Below are 11629 nucleotides of genomic sequence, written 5' to 3'. Positions count from 1 at the left end.
TACTACAGTTTGCTTGCAAGTTTCGATTTGCAGTCTATCGTAACTCATCATGACAGGAAAAGTGGCATAGGCAGCCCCAAGCTCATTAGAAGTACGGGCGTGGACTGTATTTTGAGGCTCACATGCAAAAAATGAAACCGGTATCTCTAACCGTTTGGAAATAAAACAGTGTTTTTCGTCTCCTGAAAAGTAGCAAATTTTAGATACGACTTTTTGGAATCGTACCCTCGATTTGATCCTTTGAACTCTCGCTGTCACGGAAGTCCTCCGTCTTTGGCTCGTATTCGGTTATTCAAATAATTTATTCGGTTTCTGCCCAGGCCTGCTACTTACTATTTAATTAGTCGTGTTGTAGACCTCTCATTTTGATAATGAAAATTTATTTAGATCTAGATCTAGATCTAGTGTCCATTGTCCACCCATTGTGTTTATCTGGTGTGCTGCTACAATGTCTGGGCAGGAAAAAAATTCCTAAACGTTAGTTGTACTAATTAATTTGAAAGAGGGCAGCTTAGCTGCACCTGACAAGTGGCATTATTATGATGACCCGTTAGAACAAATGATTATTTAATTCGAGAAATGAACTGAACGTAACAGCACCATACTCTGGCGTAGATCTAATCCCGGTTCATTACAGTGCCCATCATTTGACTCTATTTGAAACAAAATTAAGGGCACCGTAGATCTAGAAAGATTTGCACCTATACTCTACTATAGGAGACTGGGAGACTAGCGTTTGGTTGACCATGGTGAGCGCACTCTGTAGCGAAGTTTTTAAGTTTTTACTAGATTTAGATCTAGATCTAGATCTAGGCTACTTTGCTTAGCCTACACACCACACAGAGGGATAGAAGTAGAAGGCGAATACGGATCTAGTGCGCGGAGTAATTTATGCAATTTTTTTATATTTCACGTGTGAGATTTCAGCATAGCCAACCTATATATCACGTGTAAAATATAAGGATATATTTTACCGGAAGTGCAATGCTAAAACAGCTCCAAGTATGGTATAAAATATTATATTATATAATTGCATTCAACGTTTTGTCGTATGGAGTCATTATCATCATAATCATCATCATTGTCATCATCCTCTCCATCATCATCATAATAATTATTTGCAAATCGAATGGAGTTATTTGGACGAGTGGAGATGCCTTCAAGTATAATGACAATGGAGCCGAAAAAGAGCCTCGCTCTCGTTCGAAGACGTCTTCTTCGTGGAGCCCACCAGGCCCATTAAAGAAACAAACAAAAAATCATTATCATCATCACCATCATCATCATCATCATCATCAACAGCTTCACTATAAACACTATCACTACGAACATAGTATTTACTTTGAGAAAACGGATAGAGGATCATTAACTAAACTACGTCTCAGGAGGAGCATAAAGCGTTGCGTCGTGATAAAATCAGGCGCTCATAAAAATAATGATATCGAAGACGACGGCATTTTCTTCCGCCCGCTGGGAAAATTTTTATCCAATTTCTTTTTTTTTCTTCTTTTTTTTTTTGCTGTTTTTATTTTGTCAACTCCTTTTATGTCCACTTAAAACACATGTGTGTGAGAATTTAGCTGAAATACGTCAATCAAAGGCAGAGCAATGTACAAATTCAATTTGCAAGGACTTTCAAGCTCCTACCTCCTTCAATTGCAAATATCTTGACTTCTCTTCAAGGTAGATGGGTATTCTTTTTCCATCAAAAACAAAACATATAACCTAGGTATAAGATGGTGCAAATAACTTCTTGTGCCTTAAAAATGACGACCGCCTGATTCCAAGGAGTCATGACATAGATCTATATATTTTTTGTAAACAGACTAAATGATATTTTGGAAAGCTTCATGACGTGTCTCTGTATTGCTTGTAACAATTCAATGTTTCATTTTTTAAGGCATACAAAAGTCTTGATAAAAGTAATTATACGTAAACATAAACGGCAAAAACTATTTCTGTTGTAAAAATTGACACTATCCACAATAAACACATCAACAGACGTGTAGGTTTCGAAACTTTAAAAGTGGATAGAATGTAAAGCAGAATTTCAAGAACACGGATGTGTAAATCAAACAAAACTTCCTGTAATTACAAATCTTTAATTTGATTTTTTTAAATTCTAACAAAATCTGCAGCTCTCCTCTTTAAATGGAAATCTACTGCAAAATGTATCAATTTCCAACAATGTATGTGTGTTTCTAATAGATGAAGAACCACATTTTGCCATTCCACGAAGCAACGGTGAAGGTTTGGTGATCACACAAGGTAGAAGCCTGAACTTTTTGAATGAAGCCACTGGGAAAGTTTCTCCATTTGTCTCAGAAGAGAAGTTTGAGCTGTCAGCTGATGGACTAATTAATGATGGAAAGTGTGATGCTAAGGGCCGACTCTGGTTAGGTGAGTACAAATCCTGTAAAAGGGAGTACAATTAATCTGGTATAATTGACATAACCTCACCAGTATAATTTCAGTGAGGAGAGTTCATTTCTTATCCCAATTACAATTAAGTGATTGTGAATCTTTTTTCGAATGAGTACGACTCAAGCCAAGTAAGTAAACTTGATTTCTGGATAAACAGGTGCAGCTTTAAATCATATTGACGCAATTTTGGTTGGGTAAATACGGTTCATTACACCATGCTTTTGTCAAACCGATTTCCGAAAATAATCGACTGCAATCTTTATTCCAATATTAATGATATAATATTATTGGCATGATTTTAAATAATTTAATAAATACGATTTGGTTTGAATAGTAGTTAGACAAAAGCGATACTGGATATATGACTGGAGCTTCCATCTGGCTTATACATATATAGCACCATGGGTCTCATTAAATGTGCCCTGGTAAAGTTCCATAAACCGGAGACAGGTAATAGCCTATTAATCAGTTTCCTGTTGGACATGACCTAATTTCCAAACCAAACTGTCATGAATACACATAACAGGTTTCGGTTGAAAAATATGTGCATGACTCACCACCACCTTGGCGTTATTCTATCGGAAATGAACATTTAATTCGGAGATCTCATGTCTTGAAATCTATAGCAAAGATCGTCAGAGAGATCAGTAGAAAAGAAATATAGCACCATGGCTACAACGTAAGAAGACAAAAAAAGTTCAATGGGCTGAAAATTTTCAAGAGATTTTAAATAGACCACCCACACCACGCCCACCAAATGAATTCAACTTAGATGAAGTATAGCCAATAGAAGAACTGAACATAATAATACATGTACACAGACGAAATAACAATGCCGGAAATAAGTTAAAGTATCTAATTTTCTTGAAGATTGAAGGATTATTTGGTCCTCTCTGACTTATGTAAAAAATTTGTGATCACAGGTACGTACGTTGCAGGTGGTAGTTTCGACGAGGTGGAGAAATGGAAGCCAAATGGGGCCCTCTTTAGGTTTGTATAGTCTTCTGCTTCATATTATCCCCCTTTAAAGTTTGCCTTTCGTGATTTTGTAAAGATCATTATGAATTTACTCCCACCTTTCACAAACCTTAACGTATGTACTCGTATATTTTCAATGTGCCTGGCGTGAGTGGGTATTTTTTATTGGACTTTACGAAAAATCGAACTCGTGTGTTACACCTCAATCATATACCCCATCTCCCCTACCAACAACCTGTCCTCCCTTTCCCCACTCCTCCTGTTACCCTCCCAAACGAAATAAAATACTAATACATAAACAATCAAAAAGAGAAGCAAAACGAGTGTTTTAAAAAAGTAAAATAAATTTCAAAAATTAAAAAAGCATTTTTTCATGTGTTCTGACCTCAGAATCTCACCCGACGGAGCGGTCAGCAAACAGGCAGACCAGATTGTTTTATCAAACGGCCTGGACTGGACAACAGACAGCCGGACCATGCTGTTCGCGGACAGCTTTGGCCTAAGGATGTACGCCTTTGATTTCGACCTGGAAAGTGGGGAGCTCAGTCAGTATTTTGTTGTTTTTGTTGTTTCGGTTAGTGTTTAATGCCGTTTGCAATTGCATATGGACATATTGTGAGCGCGCAGGATAAACATTTTTAGTTTGGTAGGAATCCATTTTGAATTTAGCCCTGGTGGCGGCCAAAGCCAACACTTATCGATTTTGAACCACCAAGGGATCTTTAACGTGCGCAATTTGCACACAAAGCCTACGAGATTTCCCCCTCATCCAAGAAGGCTAAGTGTTAGATCATCCTTACCGTAAGACCAGGGGTGAGGCTGATAGACATTAGAAAGAGGAAGCCAAGGTGTAGCAATAGAAAGGCTCTAGAAAGAGTCAGGAGCCCGGACTAGGGGGCAAAAGGATGGTGGGTGAGGGTGCAGGGGTACAAAGTGGAGACCATAGCAGACTACAGAACATGGTTAGAGGGGAAGAAAATATGAAAAGAGAACATTTCAGAGACAAAAATTGTCCGTCGCTGTCAAGTTTCGAACAAGGGACCTATTGAATCAGAGGTGAACATCGCAACCTCTTGACCAGGACAGCTTCCTTTCAGTAAATATAACAGTATAAATATTATTAAAAGTTTTTGGTCATTTATTTGCAGTGTGTCGTGTTTGAATTCATGTCAATATGTGAGGCATCGTGCGGTATGAAATCAAGCGCTCGTCGAAATAAAGAAATGGAAGAAAATGGCTTTTTTTTTCTCTCCGGTTTGGCATTTTTAATCGATTTTTTTACTCAACGCCTTCTATGTTCATTTAAAAACACAAGGCTGTGTGAATTTGACTAAAAATGCCCATTAAGGGCACAAACATATTCATTTTCAGTTTCCAAGGACTCTCAGACTACAGAGTCACCAAACTTTGGCGGCCATTTTCTCGGTAATTTTGCTGTTGAAACCAGGCGACTCCCACCTACCTCTTTAAATTGCAAATATCTCTATTTCTTTTCAAGACAGACTGGTAATTTGTTGTCGTCGAAAGCAAGATAAATGAACAAGTTTGAAGATGGTACCAATAAATCCATTGATATGTTCAAAATGTGGCGAGCGCCTGATTCCCCTGCGTCATGGCACGTTATAATAATGTGTCACCAGACGGTGGAATCAGGTGGTCGTCAGTTGGTGTGCGAATTGTAGAGTTATTGGTATAATCTTAAAAAGTCACTTTTCGTGAAAACTATATCGAGGGGAAGTTGGTTGTCCTAGACAGGTGGACATGTTGAACATTGCCATTACAATGCTTTGAACAACGAATGGGTTGAAGTGGGAATTTGTCGTTTGTGTGTGTCACTGACTGATAAGATAAGATAAGATAAGATAAGATAAGATAAGATAAGATAAGATAAGATAAGATAAGATAAGATAAGATAAGATAAGATATGATAAGATAAGATAAGACATATACTCACTCATAAACACGCATACACACGAACACCCCCCCCCCCCCAGGCACACACACACACGCACACAAACATGAACACAGTTGCACGCATGCACATGTGCACACCGAGGTTAAAAGGCATGTATATAATATATATATATATATATATATATATATATATATATATATATATATATATATATATTGTGTGTGTGCGTGTGCGTGTGTGTGTGTGTGTTTGTGTGTGTGTGGGGGTGTATGTGTGTGTGTGAATGTTTGTGTGTGTGTGGAATCGGGCGCGCGTCAATTTTTGGGCACATGGGGTCATTTATGAAATCTTAATTCTTGTCCATTTGCCTTGCTTTTGATTTTAAACATACATCTTGAATCGAAGTCTATATGAGGTGGGGGTTGCCTCGTGTCAGAGGTAAAATTAGTGAGAAATAGCCGCCAAAGTTAGGTGACTCCCAAAGCTGTAATGCCCCTTGAAACTGCGTATTAGCATTGTGTGCGCCTTGCATTAACATGTTTCAGTCAAATCCACGCAGGAATATAAAGAGGTTGAGTCCAAAACAAATAAAAACAAAATCGATCAAAAGTGCTGAACGGGCGAAAAGAAACGGACGGTGTCTTCGGTTTCATCTTCTTCTTCTCGATCGCATCACACTTTAAATTCGTTATCTATCATGGGCCGTCCTGCTCAGTTCATCTATTGGCCACGTACAGCTTTTCTTGTAAGTCAATGGGGTTGACCGCGATTCCTGTTTCAGGACGCCTGGTGTCTTGTAGTGGTGAAGGATGTGTTCCACAGTTTGGTCGACCTCTCCACACTTCGATTTCATTATTTTGACGAACTTCTAATTTCCCCCAGGATACACTACAGACACATAATATCTGTCTTTCTTCCGTATTATGCCCCAGGTAACCGACGTGTGTTCAAACAGTGGGAGGCGGGCTCGGAGGAGTTTCCGGACGGACTTTGCATAGACGCCGACAATAAGGCTTGGGTGGCGATGGTCAGCTCTGGACGGGTAATTCAACTCGACTTAGAGACCGGTGAGTTTGGTTTCGTTTTTTATTTGGAATGAACATTCATTGATAGTTGAAACACTTGTTTTGGGTCGAGCCTTGAAAGCTGACACGGTTCATAATAATTGGATTCGGCTTCTCGTTTGGTTTGATTTTGGTTTGGTTTGAGAAACTGTAGAAAGTTTAAGTCTTTAGAATTGAGTTTAGCCTTTGAAGGTGGACTTTTTTGGAGGGGGGGGGGGATATATGTATTTATGTATGTTAAAAACAATCAGGAAACGACAAATGCAGTTTTTGGGACACCGGAATAGACATAAGGGTCTTGAACATCTAGCTCTCACTTGCAACATTGAGGGCAAGCGAGGCAGGGGTAGGCCCAGAACAACATACTTAGGGAACCTAAACAAATGGGTAACAAGGAAAGATCAGGGAAACGTAGCTTTTCTGAGAGCATCCGAGCAAAGGAATGAATGGAAAATCATGATCTCCGATGTCTGTCGCAGATCTGGCACTGTACGATGATGATGATGTATGTGATTCTAAAGCCCCATCAGCACAATTTAGAAATTTTAGAAGGCGGGCTGTGACATTGCCTATCAGGGCCAACCCAGTATGAGAGGGGATTCTCGTCCAAGTGAAAAGACTGCGACATTCATTTAAAATCATCCTCGTATAGGATTCGACTCAGGACGGGTCATTCGATGCGACATTGAAAACGGTAAATCTGCTTCATCCTGGTTGAAGTTGGTTAAAAGTTGTCCACGACTTTTCTACATTCGTAGTGGTTCGTGATATCCCTTAGTCTTAGACGACGGTTGGGGCACTAAGAATGATCGGGCAGCCCCTTTTCTCCATCCTTCTCAATTTTTAACCTTTCGAAGGGCTTCACCCAACTCTAAAACTGTCCCTTCCTTTATGTTGTCTTCTCATTTCTTTTCTGTCTGCCTTCTCCCTTCTCCTTCTCCCTCCCTGTACGGTGCCCTGTCAAAATTTTACGACTTTGAAATTATGTTTTCTGTTAAAAGTCAACTTGTCATTAATCAGATTACATAAAGAAATTTGATTTAAAACATATTTCACAATAACCCCCCCCCACATACACACACACACACACACACACACACACACACACACACACACACACACACACACACACACACGCACCCTACCAAAAATCAAACAAACAAACAAACAAAACAACACAATAAAAGACATCCCAAAATGTTCCTTTTTTCATGCAACACAAAGTATTTCCCAATTAGATCGTTGATGATGGTGTGTACGTGTTGATCAGTGTAGTGCAAATTAAAATGAATTAAGTTAGCTTTAAAATGTATTTTGCATAAATGAATATACACAATAGACACAATGTATGTTATGTATGTGCAAATAGATAATACACGTAGAACACTATCAACATGTAAGTGAATAAATATACAGAACTGAACACAATTGACATGTAAGCAAAATATCAAAATATATGAACTGACAGACATAATGTGAGAGCTCTCGTGGCCTAGAGGTTAAGGTGTTGGCCTCTCATTCATAGGTCCCGGGTTCGAATCCGGGTAGCGAGCGAAATATTTTCTTCTCTAAATTTGTCTCCTTTCACCTCATTTCCTGCTCTCTAGCAATGTTCTGCCGTCTGCTTTCGACTCCTCTTTCTGCCCCCACCCCCTCACCTCCTTTGCCCCTTCCTCTGGGCTTCTGATTCTTTCTGCAGCCTTTCTACTTCTACTCCTTCGCTTCTTCTTACTGCTGTCTTTCAGCCACACCCCTGATCTTCTGGTAGGAAAGATCAACACCTAGCCTTCTTGGACAAGGGCAAAAAATCTCGGAGGGCCCGTGAGCAAGTTGCGCACGTTAAAGATCCCTTGGTGGTCTAAAATCGATAAGAGTAGGCTTCGGCCGCCACCCGGGCAAAATTCAAAATTTCCTACCAACTGGAAAATATTAAGGTGTGTCCCGCGCGCCCATATGACCTTATGCAGTTGCGAGCGACGTAAAACACTTTACAAAACAAACAAACAGACATAATGTAGAAGGTGTAACTTATTTACAGACACCTGTATCTATTAACAACCGCACAATCTCTCAACACAACAAACTGCTTTATAACTTTAATAACCGCACCCCTTATCTTCACAGGGAAAGAGTTACAGAGCGTAAGTCTACCTTGTAAGGGGGTCACGTGCCCTAATTTTGGCGGCAAAGACTTAAGCGTACTCTACGTGACGACATCTGCAACATTGAGACTGCAAGGCTGGCCGGAGAATCCCCCAGAGGCGGGCGCCATCTTTAAAGTGACGGGATTAAACGCCAAGGGGAAAGCACCCAATATGTTCGCCGGATAAATAATAAATACGAGAGTTACATCTCTTAGCAAAATGTAATACAATGTACGTCAAAAAAGATTAATAATAGTTGCCTCTCAGAAAAGTGTATTCGTAGACTGGGAGCTAAGATCGCATGGTTTTAGAGGTTAGAGAAGAAATAAACAAAAACCAAGAAAAGAAAAAACAGAAAAGAATTAAACTGATGCTGCTCTTCTTACGTTGTGAAAAACCTCATATTTTTCTCTAAAAAAACCAACTAGTACAGTGCAGCTCTACATCTATGAATACAGACCTTAACACACAACATTGCGTTATGGTAGTTGTTTTAAAAGGGTAAATTATCTGATAATCTTTATACTTTCTTTTTTACTTACAAACTCAACACCTTCCCTGGGGTTATTCGCTATGGTTCTATGGATTTGCAGCTAAATAATAGAGCTCTGACACTCATTAAGAGATAAATGTCATTTATAATGCCACAATATCTTCGTCTTCGTTGGCATCATGCAATACGCTCAGATCTTTTTGAAAATTTATGTGTATTTATGAATAAAAGGCAAATTTTGAATTCATGGTTAATGAACACTGTTATTATTGCTCTCAGTGTTTCATACTATTTTTAAGAGTAAGTCAATAAAACACAAATTTGTGTTGCCATACCTTGTTCCTGCATGTAACTTTCACCCGAAATAGTCAATCGGTTTGCTTTTAGGCAATCTTTTAGGACTGAATAGAATTAAAACAGTAGGACAGCTGGAGGAGGAGGAGTAAAAAGGGGGGGAGGGGGTGTAACGATACAACCAGGTGATAACCTAGACCTTATTATAACAGTTAAACTTTGACAAAATATGCTTACTTGTATACTCGAAGAATTGATAGAAACATTCTGACTGCTGACAGCAGACGTTCCCAATCGTTTATATTTTCTTACCCTATTACATGAATATAACAGCTGCTTTTACTATCGGAATTAAACAATTATTTTCTACACATGGTTTTTTGTTGTTGGTTAGGTGTAGATCTGTAGATCAGGGGTGAAGCTGAAAGACAGCATTACGAAGGTGTCAAGGAGATTTAGTAGAAAGGCTGCAGAAAGAGTCAGGAGCCCAGGGAGGGGGCAAAGGAGGTGAGGGGGGTGGGTGCAGAAAGTGGAGACGAAAGCAGACAACAGAACATTGTTAGAGAGAAGGAAAGGGTGTGAAAGGAAACGATTTTAGACAAGAACATTTTCGAACCTGGGACCTATTGAATTAGAGGCGAACACCGTAACCTCTAGGCCACGAGAGCCCCAAAGGAATCCTTAAATTAGACCTATTGCAAATGAAAAGAAGAACGTATTTTTCTAAAAACTACACCTTTGATTTTCGATTTTTATTATACTAGAATGCCTTTCAAAAAAACATGTATTCACCCAACGTGTTGGGGGGGGGGGGGTTATAAATCTATCTCAGTAACTATGGCCTTTCAGATAAAGCCTTATAGCATGGATGTATAACAGGAAAACATCTCAAAAGTGTAACTTTAATTTTTCTTGTTTAAGTCTATGGTTGCCATGGTAACGGCTGCTGTATTGAAAATAAATAGATTTCATAAATTAAAAAGGATTTTTTATTTACCAGCCATTCAAATTTGGTACATTGATAGATATGCTAATTACTAAACTTTATACAGCTGGGTATTTTGGATGGATCTTGAATATTGTGAAAAAAAATAGAGATGGATAACTGACATACCTCTTTGATCATGCCTCTGAATTCGATTACTTATTCATCCACGTAACTCACTGATGAAAGCATCGATTTTATTTTCCACCTGTATAAAGATGGGTATGAACAACAAGCCCTGAAAATTTCATCGGAATGAAAAATAAAATAAAAAAGGAATTGAGAAAAAACATAAAAAATTGAAGTTTTGAGAAGAAAAAAAACGACATTCTGTTACATAATACATGCAGGCATAATGAAAGTTCTAGGACAGAAAATCTCAAAGATGATGATTGTAACACAAAGAGTAAGCACTTTTTAGATTTTCAAATGATTGGAGTTTTGCAATACGTAAAAAGTCCGGATACCGTAAACTGACCAAAAGTCGTCAGTTTAACCACACCCTCCCCCCCCCTCTCAGACAGCACGCTAATTTAAAGCTAAATGAACCTGGCATCATCTGACATATCATCTACGATAGAGTTGACAGAAATATATATACACAAAATTAACCTTAAAAATCAGTTGGCAAAATTGTGGGAGATCAGAGAAACTTAAAAGTGTGCTCGCGCGTTTATTGAAGTGAATCAACATTGGTAGAGTGGACATGTCGTTGCATTGAATATTATAAAATAAATGGGGAATATTATTGTCTCTGCAATGAACACTATCTTATTACAACATCTTAAAAAAGATAGGGAAAATAGAGCAGTCAAAACAACACTGTATGTAAAAACCTTGATGAATCTTTTTTCCACATGTCTTTGGAGTTAATTATCTGACAGAGAGTGACAGAGGCCACGAAAGTGCCACAGTTTGGGATGGTGAGGCTGGAGTGAAAACACACATATACACTCATTGACACACACCTACACTAACACACACACACACATACACACAAACACACGCACGCACACACACGAACAAACGCATACATGCGCATATACTCATTGACAACACAATATACACAAACATACACACACACACAGACACAGACACACACACACACACACACACACACACACTCACATACACACACACACACACACACACACACATACTTGCACACACAGGCACAAAGACATGTATACACTAATTGACAACACAATACACACATACATACACATATACACACACATACACACACATACATCTATACACACACACACAAACACATAGACACACACACATACACACACTCATAAACTCTTTGACCACACAATACATACACAA

General features: G+C 38.8%; 1 protein-coding gene across 1 annotated transcript in view; it reads left to right on the top strand.

Annotated features, from left to right (window-relative positions):
* Window positions 1-9681, top strand: part of LOC101853020 (regucalcin) — a gene marked incomplete in the record, with an annotated part of 23128 nt that extends 13447 nt beyond the window's left edge. Inside the window, 5 exon segments of the mRNA XM_013086082.2 lie at window positions 2209-2400; window positions 3348-3414; window positions 3793-3947; window positions 6250-6384; window positions 8506-9681. Of these exon segments, the coding sequence (XP_012941536.1) occupies window positions 2209-2400; window positions 3348-3414; window positions 3793-3947; window positions 6250-6384; window positions 8506-8711 (755 nt within the window).
* Between the last annotated feature and the right edge of the window lie 1948 nt (window positions 9682-11629).

This window comes from Aplysia californica, unplaced genomic scaffold (assembly GCF_000002075.1).
Source record: "Aplysia californica isolate F4 #8 unplaced genomic scaffold, AplCal3.0 scaffold00433, whole genome shotgun sequence".
Taxonomy (NCBI): domain Eukaryota; kingdom Metazoa; phylum Mollusca; class Gastropoda; order Aplysiida; family Aplysiidae; genus Aplysia; species Aplysia californica.
This window is presented reverse-complemented; position numbering and strand designations above follow the sequence as displayed.